Source organism: Paroedura picta, chromosome 2 (assembly GCF_049243985.1).
Source record: "Paroedura picta isolate Pp20150507F chromosome 2, Ppicta_v3.0, whole genome shotgun sequence".
Classification (NCBI taxonomy): Eukaryota; Metazoa; Chordata; class Lepidosauria; order Squamata; family Gekkonidae; genus Paroedura; species Paroedura picta.
Genome location: NC_135370.1, coordinates 173,078,316 through 173,095,377, shown reverse-complemented (window position 1 = coordinate 173,095,377; position 17,062 = coordinate 173,078,316). Strand labels below are relative to the sequence as shown.

Sequence of the window (17,062 nt, the reverse complement as noted above, 5' to 3'; positions counted from 1 at the left end):
GGAATTATTATATAGTTCAGTCTCATCTGATCTCAGAAGAAGTGCTAGTTTTTAACTCCGCTTTTCTCTACCTTGAGCAAGCCTCTTTTGGCGCAGAGTGGTAAGGCAGCAGAAATGCTGTCTGAAGCTGTCTGCCCATGAGGCTGGGAGTTCAGTCCCAGCAGCCGGCTCAAGGTTGACTCAGCCTTCCATCCTTCCGAGGTCGGTAAAATGAGTACCCAGCTTGCTGGGGGGTAAAACGGTCATGACTGGGGAAGGCACTGGCAAACCACCCCGTATTGAGTCTGCCATGAAAACCCTGGAGGGTGTCACCCCAAGGGTCAGACATGACTCGGTGCTTGCACAGGGGATACCTTTACCTTTTTTTCTCTACCTTGAGGAGTCTCAAAGTGGCTTACAGTCGCCTTCCCTTCCCTCTCCCCACAACAGACACCCTGTGAGGGAGGTGAGGCTGAGAGAGCCCTGATATCACTGAAGAAGAAGAGTTGGTTCTTAGATGCCGCTTTTCTCTCCCTGAAGGAGTCTGAAAGCGGCTAATAATTGCCTTCCCTTCCTCTCCCCACAACAGACACCCTGTGAGGGAGATGGGACTGAGAGAACCATTCCTGGCCCAAGGTCACCCAACAGGCTTTTTGTGGAGGGGGAGTGGGGAATCAAACCCATTCTCAAGATTAGAGCCCACCTCTCTTAATCACTAAGCCACACTGGTTCTCCCCCACAACAGGCACTTTGTGAGGTAGATGGGGCTGAGAGAGCTCTGAGAGAACTGTGACTGGTCCAAGGTCACCCAGGCTTAAGGAGCAGGAGTGGGAAATCAAAGCAGATTAGAGCCCACTGCTCTTAACCACTATACCACACTGCCTCTCAGAATGTATGTAGGGCAAATTGCCTCTGCTTTTCACTTGCCTCGAAAGCCCCTTAGAGCCAGCTTGGTGCAGTGGTTAGGAGTGCGGACTTCTAATCTGGCATGCCAGGTTCGATTCTGCGCTCCCCCACATGCAGCCAGCTGGGTGACGTTGGGCTCGCCACGGCTCTGATAAAACTGTTCTGACCAAGCAGTGATATCAGGGCTCTCTCAGCCTCACCCACCCCACAGGGTGTCTGTTGTGGGGAGAGGAAAGGGAAGGCGATTGGAAGCCACTTTGAGCCTCCTTCGGGTAGGGAAAAGCGGCATATAAGAACCAACTCTTCTTCTTCTTCAGTAATATCAGGGCTCTCTCAGCCTCACCTCCCTCACAGGGTGTCTGTTGTGGGGAAAGGAAAGGGAAGGCGACTGTAAGCCGCTTTGAGCCTCCTTCGGGTAGGGAAAAGCGGCATATAAGAACCAACTCTTCTTCTTCTTCTTCTTCTTCTTCTTCTTCTTCTTCTTCTTCTTCTTCTTCTTCTTCTTCTTCTTCTTCTTCTTCTTCTTCTTCTTCTTACTGGGATTGACGTAAATTGGTCGTGACTTGGCAGTACATACGTATGTTACGGCTCAGTAAGGGGCCGGGGAGGGGCCTTGGGGAGGTGACATTGGTATAACACAACTTTGTCAGGCTTCGGAAGCTAAACAGGTTCAGCACTTGGATGGGGGCCTGCCAAGAAAGACTCTGCAGGGAAGGCCCCTCTGCTACTGACACGCTTTGAATTCCCCCTCCTGAAGTCACCCTAAGTCAGCTGCGACTCGATGGCACATGCATACATAAATAGGAGCCATAGCAGTTGTTTATTTATTCAATTTATTTTATTTATTTCCCATTTTTAAACCGCCCTCCTGGTAAGCTGGCTCAGGGCGGTGTACATAATTATGGATAAAACACAACGAATGAATAAGTAAAAAAAAAAAATTGGATTTAAGATTAATTTAAATTTAAAATAGGTCACACACAAGATTAAAATAGGTAACAAGCGAATTAAAAACGAGCCGCGACAGTTTCTCCACAGAATATGTCTTGGTAATTATCCTCCAATATTGAGCTGCAAGGTGCATGATTCACCTTCCGAAGATCCCGGTTTCAACTCTCCTCATCTTTATCTAAAAAGAGTTTTGGCAGGAGGGTGAAGAAGACCCCTTTCTTCCTGGGAGCTTGGAAAGCTGCTGTTGATCAGAGTAGACACTATTATGCTCAATGATCCTACTTATTTAGGATAATTTTACAGTACCCCAGACTAGCCCAGGCTGTCAGATCTTGGAAGCTAAGCCCCATTGGCCAGGAATAGTACTTGGATGGGAGACCACCAAGAAAAATGGGCTGCTATACACAGGAATGCAATGGCAGACCACCTCAGAACATCCATATTGGATCCCCATAAGTCATATGCATCTTGTTGTTGTTGTTAGTTGCGAAGTCATGTCCGACCCATCGCGACCCCATGGACAATGATCCTCCAGGCCTTCCTGTCTTCTACCATTCCCCGGAGTCCATTTAAGTTTGCACCTACTGCTTCAGTGACTCCATCCAGCCGCCTCATTCTCTGTCGTCCCCTTCTTCTTTTGCCCTCGATCGCTCCCAGCATTAGGCTCTTCTTCAGGGAGTCCTTCCTTCTCATGAGGTGGACAAAGTATTTGAGTTTCATCTTCAGGATCTGGCCTTCTAAGGAGCAGGCAGGGCTGATCTCCTCTAGGACTGACCGGTTTGTTCGCCTTGCAGTCCAAGGGACTCCCAAGAGTCTTCTCCAGCACCAGAGTTCAAAAGCCTCAATTCTTTGACGCTCAGCCTTCCTTGTGGTCCTACTTTCACAGCCATACATTGCAACTGGGAAGACCATAGCCTTGACTAGGCGCACTCTAGTTGGCAGGTTGATGTCTCTGTTTTTTGTGCCTTGACGGCACCTAAATTAATATTCTATAATCATGTGATTGATCTGGTTGGTCTGTCCACTAGTGTTGTAGGTTTGCCGATCCATAGATGCTTTGAAAAAATTTAATGTGTGAAATAGAAGAACCTCTATGTGTGTTTTTTGGCAGAGGAGTCAGTCTTTTTGCAGCATCAGGGACTGCTGCTGAGGTTCCCTAGATTTTCAGGTATGGCACAGTAGTTTGGAAGGTATGGAGGAGACCTGGACCATCTCTTCATGATATCTCCATGTCTTCAGCTTCCTTATCTTCTGGTCACCGTTGGCTTCATCCAGGCCACTCTTGACTGACTCCTTACCTCTGCCAGGAACTGCCCACTTTAGAATTTAAGCCGGGAAAATCCAGAAATGTCAATTCTTACATCTCTTGCCGGTCCCAAACCGGCTCCAGGTGCTGAAATGGAAAGCCACGAAATATTTTTTTAATGTTGTGAGGTAAAAGTTGTGTCGTAAGGCCTCCTAAGCAAAAGTAAAAGCTTGTGAGACGGCTTTTTGTCCCGGGCGCATTTGTGAGTTTGTTTGAATTCATGCCATGGCTTTCTGATGCCAGCAGACCCAGGGTTGTGAGAGAATCCAGAAGGGTTGTGTTGTTGCCCTTGTATCCCATTAGACATTTACAGCCTGACTTGCGTGTCCCCTGCATTTCCCAGTCCCCTGCTCTTTGTGTGGTTCCTTTTGTGGCCGGCATTAAAGGCCCGCCTATAAATAGCTTCACAAAAACCCGGCATCACCAAAAGGGATAAGAGGGCAGACAATGGGGGCTTGCCGGGTGTGGGGTTGACTTAACATTTGTGCGGCTTATGCTGAACTGGGTCTGACCAAAGGGGACAGATGTTGGTTTGCATTTGTGCTTCATAAAAAAAAAACCTCAGAGACGCTCACTTCGGTCTTGGAATGAGGTCACGGTTTCTGTGATTCACAGTCTCCCAAACTTTCGTATTCTTTCTCTTTCTCTTAAAAAAAAAAAGGAGGGGAAAAAAAAGAAGCCAGAAAACAAAAGGGTGTTTTCACAACTGCTTCCTGCTGATAATGACCAACCAGCCCTGGAGGAGCAGATTACGCAGATTTCCCATTTGTTTGGTAGCCAAGCACCAGATAGGGCTGTAGAAGCAGTGCTCTGAACTTTCCATTCAGTGTTCCATTAGAAGAGCTGGTTCTTATAGGCCGCTTTTCTCTACCAGAAGGAGTCTCAAAGCGGCTTACAATCGCCTTCCCTTTCCTTTCCCCACCACAGACACCCTGTGAGGGAGGTTAGGCCGAGAGAGCCCTGATATTACTGAAGAAGAAGAAGAGTTGGTTCTTATATGCCGCTTTTCTCTACCCGAAGGAGTCTCAAAGCGGCTTACATTCGCCTTCCCTTTCCTCTCCCCACAACAGACACCCTGTGAGGGAGGTTAGGCCGAGAGAGCCCTGATATTACTGAAGAAGAAGAAGAGTTGGTTCTTATATGCCGCTTTTCTCTACCCGAAGGAGTCTCAAAGTGGCTTACATTCGCCTTCCCTTTCCTCTCCCCACAACAGACACCCTGTGAGGGAGGTTAGGCCGAGAGAGCCCTGATATTACTGAAGAAGAAGAATTGGTTCTTAGATGCCGCTTTTCTCTACCCGAAGGAGTCTCAAAGTGGTTTACAATCACCTTCCCTTTCCTCTTCCCACCACAGACACCCTGTGAGGTGGGTGAGGGTGAGAGAGCCCTGATATCACTGCCCGGTCAGAACAGCTTTATCAGTGCTGCGGCAAGACCAAATCACCCAGCTGGCTGCATGTGCTGTACCGCTGTTACCTTGCTCTTCAGACACTCTTGGGTTGAGCTGTTGTTAAGTTCTTTCCGAGTTTCTTTCATTTGGGCGTGGGTGGGTGGGGCGTGCTTGCTTAAGGATTGCCAAGATCGTGGACGTGATGCACTTTGAATGTTCCAAAGCAGTAAATAATGTGGTTACGTATTAATATTATTGGTAGCAAAATGTCCCTCGTTAAGATGGGTGGAATCTGTTCAGAGGCAGGGCTTATTTATTTTTTTGAAGAAATTATTTTACTTCATGTATACTAGGGGTTCCCTCCACCCCCCCCCCCCCAGGGCCACATCCCAAGTGTCCCCCCCCCCCCACAGACACACCTCCTTCCTGGTGTTAGGCCTACTGCAAATTCAAAACACACTATATTGCCTACATATCACAGAATCACAGAATTCTAGAGTGGGAAGGGGCCATACAGGCCATCTAGTCCAACCCCCTGCTCAACGCAGGATCAGCCCAAAGCATCCTAAAAGCATCCAAGAAAAGTGTGTATCCAACCTTTGCTTGAAGACTGCCAATGAGGGGGAGCTCACCACCTCTTTAAGCAGCCTATTCCACTGCTGAACTACTCTGACTGTGAAAAATTTTTTCCTGATATCTAGCCTATATTGTTGTACTTGTAGTTTAAACCCATTACTGTGTGTCCTCTCCTCTGCAGCCAACGGAAACAGCATCCCGCCCTCCTCCAATCTTTTTGGGTTGTCTAATTGCAGCCATATTCTAGTCTGGAAAAACATATATAAGTTCCTTGCAAAAGCCACTGTGCATTCTCATTGGGGAGAAAGACAGGGAAAGAGAGAGAGAGAGAGAGAGAGAGAGAGAGAGAGAGAGAGAGAGAGAGAGTAAAGCAATGGAAAATCCCATGGCCAGGAGCAAGCAGGAGAAGACTTTTCCGGAATCCCAAAGATAAGACTTTAGTGGGATGGTTACCAACCCTGGGTTAAGAAATTCCTGGAGATCTGGGGAGGACGGAGTCCGAGGAGGGGAAGGAGATCATCAGGAATATGATTCCATCCAGTCCACCTTCTGAAGCTGTCGTTTTTTTTCAGGAAGCTAAGCAGGGTTGGCCTTGGTCTACACTGGGATGGGAGACCACGGAGGTAGTTCAGGGTCATTAGTATCCAGAGGCAGGTAATGGCAAGCCACTCTGGAACGTCCCACACTAGGAAAACACCACACCAGGAAGAGACAGGTTGCTGCCCCCCTCCTGCCCCCAAATTCATTGCCACCTCTGTGGATCTGTCCACTGCCCTCCACGGGGGAGGGGGTAACACCCACTTTGAGAACCTCTGCTTTGAATCTTCCCTCTCCCCATTGACCTCCAGCTATTGTTTCAGGTCTGATCTGTTAAATTTACAAGCTGTAAACCAACTCCTGATTCTGTGTCTTGTCGTACTGTGACCAGGAAATGAAAGCTAGGATTGGACCAGGCCTATATTTGGCAGAGGTCCCTTCTCCCTGGTTCTGTTTCCTGGTCACAGTAAAGTATGACATGACATCGGCAACCAGTTTAGCTCTTGTAAAACTCTGTTTTTACAGGGAGCTCTCGAAGGGTTGACTGGAAGGAGAGATGGGCCTGAATTTTTATTTTTGTTTCTGTGTGTTCTGAAAACAGCCCTAAAGCCTCTCCCTGTTTGTCCAGTGAACACCACAGTTGTCAAGAGCCAGTTTGGTGTAGTGGTTAGGAGTGCAGACTTCTAATCTGACGTGCCGGGTTTGATTCTACGCTCCCCCACATGCAACCAGCTGGGTGACCTTGGGCTCGCCACGGCACTGATAAAACTGTTCTGACCGGGCAGTGATATCAGGGCTCTCTCAGCCTCACCCACCCCACAGGGTGTCTGTTGTGGGGAGAGGAAAGGGAAGCTGTAAGCTGCTTTGAGACTCCTCAAGGTAGAGAAAAGTGGCATATAAGAACCAACTCTTCTTCTTTAGCAATATCAGGGCTCTCTCAACCTCACCTCCCTCATAGGGTGCCTGTTGTGGGGAGAGGAAAGGGAAGCCGAATGTAAGCCACTTTGAGCGTCCTTCGGGTAGAGAAAAGCAGCATATAAGAACCAATTTGTCTTCTTCATCTGCATGGAGCTCGATATGTTTGTACAGCCTTTCTCATCTTCCCCTTCTGTGTAACCAAGTGTAACCAAGTGTCTTTAGGTCTTTGTCCTCTTTCCTGTTCTGTGGGGTTTTCTAGTGCAAAAAGATATTCTCTCTGTCTGTCTGTCTGTCTGTCTGTCTGTCTGTCTGTCTATCATATTTATATACTGTTTTACAGAGACATCTAAATAACCGTAATATTAATACTACTAACTGATAATAGTTACAGGTCCAGGGAGAAAAATGCATTGATGGATTTCTGGGAGGGAGAGAGCTAGAGCTCTGCAGGTGTTGTTAGACAGCAGCAGGGCCTTAGGGGGTCCTTGTGAGTTTTTTTGACACCCACCAGAAAGGGTTTGTATGACGTGTAGATCTCTGCTTCCATCTTCCCCCTGCTCCCACTCAGATTGTGCATATGTGGGCACTGTTTGTCTCTCATGGCCCTTCCTTGCATACTCAGGGAATTGCTGATCACCACTGGCATGGTAGGTGAATTTTCTCCAGGCCAGGCTGGACTTTTTCGTTTTTGTTGGCGGGATCAGTGGGGCATGGAATTGGAGTCACTGTGGGTGGGCAGATCGTTGTGAGTGTCCTGCATGGTGCAGGGGGTTGGACTAGATGACCCTGGAGATGCCTTCCAACTCTATGATTTTGCCCCACCACACACTGCACCCAGTTGTGAATATGAGCGTGATAAATAAACAAGCTTGGAATACTCGTATTCTGGGAGTTATTTTTTTGGTATTCTCAGTTTGGTGTAGTGGTTAGGCGTGCGGACTTCTAATCTGGCATGCCAGGTTTGATTCTCCAGTCCCCATGCAGCCATCTGGGGAACCTTGGGCTCGCCACGGCACTGATAAAACTGTTCTGACTGAGAAGTGATATCAGGGCTCTCTCAGCCTCACCCACCTCACAGGGTGTTTGTTGTGGGGAGAGGAAAGGGAAGGAGATTGTAAGCTGCTTTGAGACTCATTCAGGTAGAGAAAAGCGGCATATAAGAACCAACTCTTCTTCTTCTTCAGTAATCTCAGGGCTCTCTCAGCCTTACCCACCTCACAGGGTGTCTGTTGTGGGGAGAGGAAAGGGAAGGCGACTGTAAGCCGCTTTGAGCCTCCTTCGGGTAGAGAAAAACGGCATATAAGAACCAACTCTTCTTCTGCTTCAGTAATATCAGGGCTCTCTCAGCCTTACCCACCTCACAGGGTGTCTGTGGTGGGGAGAGGAAAGGGAAGGCGACTGTAAGCCGCTTTGAGACTCCTTTGAGTAGAGAAAAGCATCATATAAGAACCAACTCTTCTTTTTCTTCAGTAATCTCAGGGCTCTCTCAGCCTTACCCACCTCACAGGGTGTCTGTTGTGGGGAGAGGAAAGGGAAGGCGACTGTAAGCCGCTTTGAGCCTCCTTCGGGTAGAGAAAAACGGCATATAAGAACCAACTCTTCTTCTGCTTCAGTAATATCAGGGCTCTCTCAGCCTTACCCACCTCACAGGGTGTCTGTTGTGGGGAGAGGAAAGGGAAGGCGACTGTAAGCCGCTTTGAGCCTCCTTCGGGTAGAGAAAAGTGGCAAATAAGAACCAACTCTTCTTCTTCATCATCTACATCATTAAAGCTACCAAGTTTAAGATGTTGGTGGAACAGTCCCTTAAATAACAAAGTGTCATACATTTTATTTTAAGACAAGATAAAGGGATATTGCTTGAATTTGCTAGACTAGGGAATTTTACAGTTAAAAACGAAAACAAAACCAAATTTTTCTTCTACTAAATCATCTTTTTTGGTGTGTTTAATCCACAATATTTAAGCTGAAATGTTGCTGGCTAAGATCAACTTTAATCTTTTTTTTTTTTTAAGAAAGTTGAAAGGAGGATTATAATTACGAAAAAAGCCAGCTTTGATTTTTTTTAAAGAAGCATCAAAGCATCTAAGCCTTCTAAAGCTTGATACAACTTGGCACGAGCGAAGGAAACATTTGGAAAGGGCATCCATGCCCTGAAATATTTGCATGCGGGAGCTGTTTAATGTGCTACTTGAGTTCATTGTACGGTGTTGTGTTTTAGTGACTCAGTTCTAAAGGCCTTTGCTTTCAAGAAGATCCTCTGAAGTGTTTGCACATAGAAAGTCTACCTGTCACAAACTGGGATGAATACAAAATTTATCTTCTGATAATCTTCAGGTCTGCCATAAGACAGCTAGATCCAAGTCCTGCGGTGCATTACAGACCGAAAAGATTTTTTCAGGGTATGAACTTTTGAGAGTCAGAGTTCTGACAAAGGGAACTTTGCCTCTGGAAAGCTCATACTCTGAAAACCTTGATCTCTAAGGTAAGACTCAGTTCTGGCTCTTCTGATCTGTAGGTTACCAACCGCCAACATTGGTAATGCAGACAGCTGGGCATGCATAAAGCTGTCTGATGCTGAATCAGACCCTTGCGCCATCAAAGTCAGTTTTGTCTACACCAGCCTTTCTCAACCTTTTTACCATTGAGAAAGTCCTGAAACATGTTTCAGTTTTTGAGAACTCCTGGAATTGATGACAGCAGACCATTATCTCCCTGCCACACCCCCAGAAGTCACATGCCAACGGATGTGACATCATCCAGACACTCCCACTGGATGTGACATCACACTCTGTTGACCCCCCCTCCCTGATAGCAGAAATGGTCCAGCGGCCTTTTCTGCTAGGTTGGGAACAGGGTTGGGTCAGGTGTCTGTTGCCACCCCTCCTATCCAACACAGTTGTTAAAATGAGTGTACTTGCCTTTCAGTTACTACTATGTGCAGTAATCCTCAGCCAGCAAGGATTTTCATGTTCAAGGCCCCTGCGATTATGCAGAATATGGCTCGGAAGCATGACTGTGTACCTGCCCACCTGGGACCCCTCCCCTTTCCACCCCCTCCACGCCAATCATTGGCCATTTTTGGAGGGGGAGCAGGTCAACATAACGATGTAGAAGAAGAAGAGTTGGTTCTTATATGCCGCTTTTCTCTCCCAGAAGGAGTCTCAAAGCGTCTTACAGTCGCCTTCCCTTTCCTCTCCCCACAACAGACACCCTGTGAGGGAGGTGAGGCTAAGAGAGCCCTGAGATTACTGAAGAAGAAGAGTTGGTTCTTATATGCCACTTTTCTCTACCTGAAGGAGTCTCAAAGCGCCTTCCCTTTCCTCTCCCCACAACAGACACCCTGTGAGGGAGGTGAGGCTAAGAGAGCCCTGATATTACTGAAGAAGAAGAGTTGGTTCTTATATGCCACTTTTCTCTACCTGAAGGAGTCTCAAAGCGCCTTCCCTTTCCTCTCCCCACAACAGACACCCTGTGAGGCAGGTGAGGCTGAGAGAGCCCTGATATCACTGTTCAGTCAGGACAGCTTTCTCAGTGCTGGGGCGAGCCCAAGGTCACCCAGGAGGAGCGGGGAATCAAACCCGTCTGACTAGGTTAGAGGTCCACGCTCCTAACCACTACCCCAGGTTGGCTCTAATCTTGTCTCTAATTGTCCCTTCTTACCCTCTGCTTATATATATAATAGTGACTTCTCAATGTACCTGAAGAAGGGTGTCTGCCCACTAAAGTTTATGCCCAGAAAAAAATGTTATTGGTCGTAAAGGTGTCCCTGGACTCAACATTTGTTCTACTCTCGTTGTTAGTGAAGGTACCTGCAGGTCAGAGTGATCTCATGATTAAATGTTTCCTTGTATTAAATTTTCCTCTTGCGAGACAAGTCTTTGCATGGGCCATGGGCGATATGATTTACTGAGTAGATCTCTTAAAAGTTGCTTTGGCAGGAGCTGTCACCACAGCACGAGAATTGTCGCTGTATGATTGAAAGTGTATACACAAGACGATACTTTAAATCACTGTGTTGATTTTTAAAAGGCATCCTTTTAAACATAGCTTCTGCCTGAAATGTGGAAGGTTTACTGTTAGAGCTATGCACACTGTCGCTCCCTGACTTTGTGTGGTTGGCTTTACGGCCCATGGCAGCCATTTTGTGGTTGGCGCTTTCTTGTGGCAGCCATTTTGTAGCTTCACCCACCACAATGGGCCGAAATTCTAAAGGGGCCCTGAGGTTCGAAAAAGTTGGACATTAATGGAAAGGTATGATGCTGCCTTTGCACTGAAGAAAAAGTAAATTCCAAAAATTTGGCTAAATATCCGGAAGAAGGCCCTGACAGTTAAAGCGATGCCTCAGTGGAACAGGCTTCCTCGGGAGTTGGTAGGGCCTCCTTATTTGGAAGTTTTTAAGAAGAGGCTAGATAGCCATCGGACAGAAATGCCGATTCTGTGAATTTAGGCAGATTTTGAGTGGGTGAAGTCATTGTATCAGTCGGTGCCTGGCTCTTGGGGCCCTTTCTTGCATGCCCAGGGAAATGTCGATCGCTACTTTGGTGCCAGGAGGCAAATTTCCTTCAGGCCAGACTGGCCAGGGTTTATGGGGTACGGAATTGGGGTCACTGTGGGTGAGCTGGTAGTTGTGAATTTCCTGCATTCTGTAGGGGGTTGGACTAGATGACCCTGGAGGTGCCCTCCAACTTGATGATCCTATGATGATTCTCTTCTATGAATTGCTCACAGTTTGTTTTCACGTACTTTCCGAATGAAATGCTTTTGCTTCTCTTTCTAGTTGCCAGCCCACCGACCATACAGCAAGCTAGCACATGCGCTTAAGTTCCTTAACCTCAACCACAGACATGCTCCTTGACCTCAGCGACCTCCTTCAGGTACGGCATCTGCTTTTACCTTTAAATAAATCCTGTTCAGACATAGTAACCCTTGCAAACACGTTCGTAACATGAGTGTTGTTCAGGAGGCCTTAATTATCTCTTTGATTTTAGCAGTGCGGGACAGGAAAATCACAGGGGTTGCATATCGGGGACAATTGCTCTGTGTACTTGGAGATCAAGGGTTTGGTCTCTCTCTCTCTTACTCCCTTTTACAAATTATTATTATTATACTATTATCATTACTATTATTACTATTACTATTACTATTACTATTACTATTACTATTACTATTACTATTACTATTACTATTACTATTACTATTATTATTATTTACCTGCCACTCCTCACAAAGTCGGCTTGTGGTGGGTTACAAGATAAAATAAGTAAACCGCAACTACTCTAAAAACTCCCACTAAAACAACAATTAGCAAAATACAAAAACAGCAAGAACATGACGGCAAACCCAATCCCCACCTACTCCCACGGGGACTAGGGGGAAAAATTGCTGGCCACCATTGTTAGAATATGGTGGAGTACATTCCCTTTTTTGCTCCTCCTTTGGGGGGCCCCGAGCCTCTTGTGGCGCAGAGTGGTAAGGCAGCCATCTGAAAGCTCTGCCCATGAGGCTGGGAGTTCGATCCCAGCAGCCGGCTCAAGGTTGACTCAGCCTTCCATCCTTCCGAGGTCGGTAAAATGAGTACCCAGCTTGCTGGGGGGTAAACGGTAATGACTGGGGAAGGCACTGGCAAACCACCCCGTATTGAGTCTGCCATGAAAACGCTGGAGGGCGTCACCCCAAGGGTCAGACATGACTCGGTGCTTGCACAGGGGATACCTTTACCTGGGGGGCTCCACAGGTCTTCTCTTCTCCCTGGCCTCAACTATAGACTTGGTGGAAGAGCTCCGTTTTACAGGAGAGTTGTTGTTGTTGTTGTTGTTGTTGTTGTTATATTTCGATTTATTTCCCGCCACTCCCTAACCGGCTCGTGGTGGATCACAATGTCTTTAAAAACTCCATTAAAACTCCCACTAAAAGACTTCAGATACCCCCAACATGGCAGAAAAATCCCATCCCCACCCCCACTACTAAAGCGGGAGGAGAAGGAGGTCCAACGATGTTCACTTCCAACCCCAGGGTTATAGTTTGGGGGCTAATTATTGTGCCTTCCATGCGGTGGGACAAGGTGAAATTTTACAGACAGTTCAAGCTGCCCTACTTCCCCTTTGTATTTTCTTTGCATGCCAATAAAGGGATCCTGTTCAGAGCAGGGAGAGAATCATATTAGAGGTTTCTTGGGTTGTTCTGAATGTGAGAATTATAGTGGGAACTGTACAAAATGGACGTGAGTGATGCTTGTTGCCTGTCTTATGGGGCTAGTTTTATCCATTTAAATATTTGAAACCTCTCTTAGCCGCCTCGCTTCTGTGCATAACGCAAGGTGGTTTTTAACAGTGATAATAAAGCATCGATGATAAGGGAACAGCTAAAAGACCACAACTGAAAATGTCAGTCAGGGCTGTGAGATGTGGAAAAACTAAACCCATCACATGCAGATCTAAATAAAGGGAGCGTTAGGCTGCGGTCCTTGGTGTTTGAACAGAAATGTGCAAGTCGGCATGCGTATTAGGACATAAAGGGTTCTCAAAAAGCTATTTCCTGCCCTGTATCGAAACACGTTCTATATACAACTCCGATAGGGGAGGTTATTTTTGTCTTTCCCAGCTGTCTCTAGTAACCAGCATCCCCTTGTTGGCTGCGTGGTACTTCAAAGAATATTCTGGAATTGCAGTAATTTAACAAATTTTTAGACTTAAAGGGACTAGGAATTCTAAAAATACCCTCCATGCTAACAGTATGCCAGAAGTAATAGATGTAATGTAATAGATGGCAGCGGGGGGTGGGTGGGGAGGTGGATGAAAAGCCAAGATTTCCTCTCAGCCACTGCTGTTTTTGATTATATGAACTACTGTTAAATGTTGAAGGTCTAGTAGGTAGCAGAGGATCATGGTCAGAATTCAGTCCCCCCCCCTTACTTTGCTAGCACTTTGACCTTTTCAAACGCAGAATCCACTATTAACATTAATCTGAAAGGAGGATCCATTTTTTTTTACTGTATGTGTCCATTTTACTGTATGTGTCCAAGGAGGTTGAGAGGGGACATGATAGCCCTCTTTAAGTATTTGAAAGGTTGTCACTTGGAGGAGGGCAGGATGCTGTTCCCGTTGGCTGCAGAGGAGAGGACACGCAGTAATGGGTTTAAACTACAAGTACAACGATATAGGCTAGATATCAGGAAAAGATTTTCACAGTCAGAGTAGTTCAGCAGTGGAATAGGCTGCCTAAGGAGGTGGTGAGCTCCCCCTCCCTGGCAGTCATCAAGCAAAGGCTGGATACACACTTTTCTTGGATGCTTTAGGATGCTTAGGGCTGATCCTGCGGAGAGCAGGGGGTTGGACTAGATGGCCTGTATGGCCCCTTCCAACTCTATGATTCTATGATCTTTGGGAGGGAATGCCGTTCATATAGCCCTGTCTCATCAGATCTTGGAAGCTAATCAGGGTCAGTATTTTGAGGGGAGGTCACCGAGGTCTGTCCTGCAGAGGAAGACAATGGTGAAATCACCTCTAATTTTCACTTGCCTCGTAAGTTCAGTTGTGACCCGATGGCTCATATATACATGAGGTACAGATAAAGAGAGAAAACAATTTTGGGTTCTAGTTGCTAAGGAATTAGAGCAGCCTTTCTCAACTTTTTTACCATTGAGAAACCCCTGAAACCTTCTTGAAGCTTTGAGAAACCCCAGAAGTGGCGCAATCCTGCAGAACAGGGTTGGGGAGCAGAGCTGTGGACACGCCCACCCAGGGCCCCTCCCCTTCCCACCCCCTCCAGGCCCATCACTGGCCATTTTTCTGGGGGGGGGGGGGAGGCTGACATGACCATATATGGTCATATATAATGACTAAATGTTTTACATACATACATACATACATACATACATACATACATACATACATACATACATACATACATACATACATACATATGTATATATGGATGAGCGATAGGGTTGTGAGTGTCCTGCAGAGTGCACGATGCTGGACTAGATCGACCCGTCTAAACATCCGGAAGCAGTTCCTGACAGTTACCGCGGTTTCTCAGTGGAACAGGCTTCCTCGGGAGGTGGTGGGTTCTCCACCTTTGGAAACTTTTAAACAGAGGCTGGATAGCCATCTGACAGCTGATTGTGTGAAGGTTCAAGGGGGTGGCAGGTGACAGTGGATGAGCGATTGGGATGTGAGTGTCCTGCATAGTGCAGGGGGTTGGACTAGATGGCCCAGGAAGTCCCTTCCAACTCTATGATTCTATTATTCTATGATTCTATAAATAAAATTAATTAACTCTCACCCGTTCAGGAAACCCTTCCAGGGCTGTCAAGAAACTCTGGTTGAGAGTTTATTTTAACCTTTATTTTAATAGTTCACAATATTTCCGATGAGTAGCTGTGTTGGTCTGAATCAACAGAACAAAGTTTAAAGACCAAAAAAGTTTTATTAAAGGTATCAGTTTCTTTTTCGTGCTTGCACACAATACCAAGGTATCTGAAGTGTGCTTGCACATGAAAGCTTATACCCAGGTTTAGTGTATCTGAAGAAGTGTCCTTGAAGAGGACTGTCCCCCCTCGACCTCCTCTTCTCTGGACTGAACATTCCCAAGTCCCTCAGTCTTTCCTCGTAGGGTTTGGGCCCCAGGTTAGCTCAGGCTTGTTGTCTCCTGAGAGGCCGTGATAATTATTCCATTGTGCAGTCCTGCTTGTTGTCCGCTTCAGGCTCTTTTTACATGGATTATTTCCTCAAGGTTTGATGCTGCTGGGAAGTGTTTTTGGTTTGGCTGGGTTTGGTTTTCCTGCTTTCCCATAACATTGTGCATTGGTGACCTTCCCGAGGTGTCCCTGGCTTGTCTCTGATTTTTCTCAGACTTGCTTGGCTATGAAGTTTCGGGAAGTGTCACAGCCTGGATGGCTGCTGTGTGGGTGGAGGAACAAAAACCAGAAGACAGTTTAGTGGGAAGTGGGAGGACAATTTATTATATTCCATTATGCTGAAAAATGGAATGAAATCAGTTTTTCTTCCCACTACACCATTCCTACTTTGTTTTCGGATTTCTTTTTGGCTTGGTATTTGGTGTGGCCCTCTTTTGCATTTTGCAGGGTGGATGGGCAAACATGAATTTTAGTAGCCGTTTTCTGTACCCTTGGATTCAGGACAGCCATTTACTTCTCTGCTACTATCCCCCTAAATTGGCAATTAAATATTATTACAATCATAACAATATGTACACCAGGCCCTCTGAATTCCCAACTTTCATCTTTGAAAGCTAATGCCAGGAGGCAACATAACAGGAAGACCTCAGCCTCTACACCTTGTTGTTGGCCTGCCAGAGGAACTGGTTGGCCACTGAGTGAGAGAGGACGCTGACTAGATAGATCATTCATCTGATCCAACAGGGCTCATGTTCTTAAGTCTCTAGCCCTTTTCATTGCAGAGATTTAAGGGGAAAGGCATATCTCTGCAATGAAAGGACGACTGACTTACAAAAAAAGTAATCTTAGAATTCAGAAAACCCCTGACACACGCCGTTACAATGTTATGACCATGTCTAGCTGCTGATTCAATTTTTTAAAACCTCAAAATTCCCAGGGACAGAAGGAGATGGCCTCTGCTGGGAGACTGAGGCATCGTAACTACACAGAAAACTATCACGTGGAAGCCCTGTTGTCCTTGTGCTCTAAAAAGCAGCTGCCAGAAAGAACAGGACATCAAACCAGCTTGCACCTGGTCTTTAACTGACCTTTGGGTGTTAACAGGGCTCGGCAGCTCTTCCTTTAGGAATCAGGCCCACAGAGCTGTGGATAAAATACAGGGAGTTGCTCAGAATGGCAGCCTATGCAAGAGGTGGGATGGACGACTGAAAATGTCCTGCCTAAAATAGCACTCACGTTCAAGCGTTTAAAGTGCTTATCTCAGACAAGAATGCCGCAAGGTAAACCTGCAATATTTTCTCTGAGTCGCACGTGTGAGGGAGCCATCCTTAAGAGAGATTGTGCAGAGGTGAGATTTGAGCGGGCAGTCTTCTAATTCAGGGGTAGCCAACCTGTCGTCCGCCAGATGTTCATGGACCACAATTCCCATGAGCCCCTGCCAGCAAATGCTGGCAGGGGCTCAAGGGAATTGTAGTCCATGGACATCTGGCGGACCACAGGTTGACTAGCCCTGTTCTAATTCACTGCTAAGCCTCTCCAAGTCATCACACCACACTGGCTTTCAAAGAAAGTCTTCTTAACACTCTTGTCCTAGGTGCAGATTCTTTCCTTTTTAATGGGAGGCTGGCCCCTGCCCTGGATGGCCCAAGATTTCGGAAGTTAAGCAGGGACAGCCAGGTTTAGTATGTGGATGGGAGACCACCAAGGAAATCCAGGGTTGCTATGCAGACGCAGGCAACGACAAAGCCACTTCTGTTCATCTCTTGCTCTGATGCCCTTTGATCTTGTCAGATCCTTGAAGCTAAGTAGGGTCAGCCCTGGCTTAATGTTTGGATGGGAGAGTACCAGGAGAGTTGAGGGTC

General features: G+C 46.6%; 1 protein-coding gene across 2 annotated transcripts in view; it reads left to right on the top strand.

The window, feature by feature from the left end:
* BRF1 (BRF1 general transcription factor IIIB subunit) overlaps positions 1-17,062 on the top strand; it is a 307,644-nt gene that overhangs the window by 81,637 nt on the left and 208,945 nt on the right. For both annotated transcript variants that reach the window (XM_077323870.1, XM_077323871.1), the window contains exon 4: positions 11,405-11,436. In XM_077323870.1, coding sequence (XP_077179985.1) covers positions 11,405-11,436 — 32 coding nt within the window. The remainder of the gene's footprint in view (positions 1-11,404; positions 11,437-17,062) is intronic.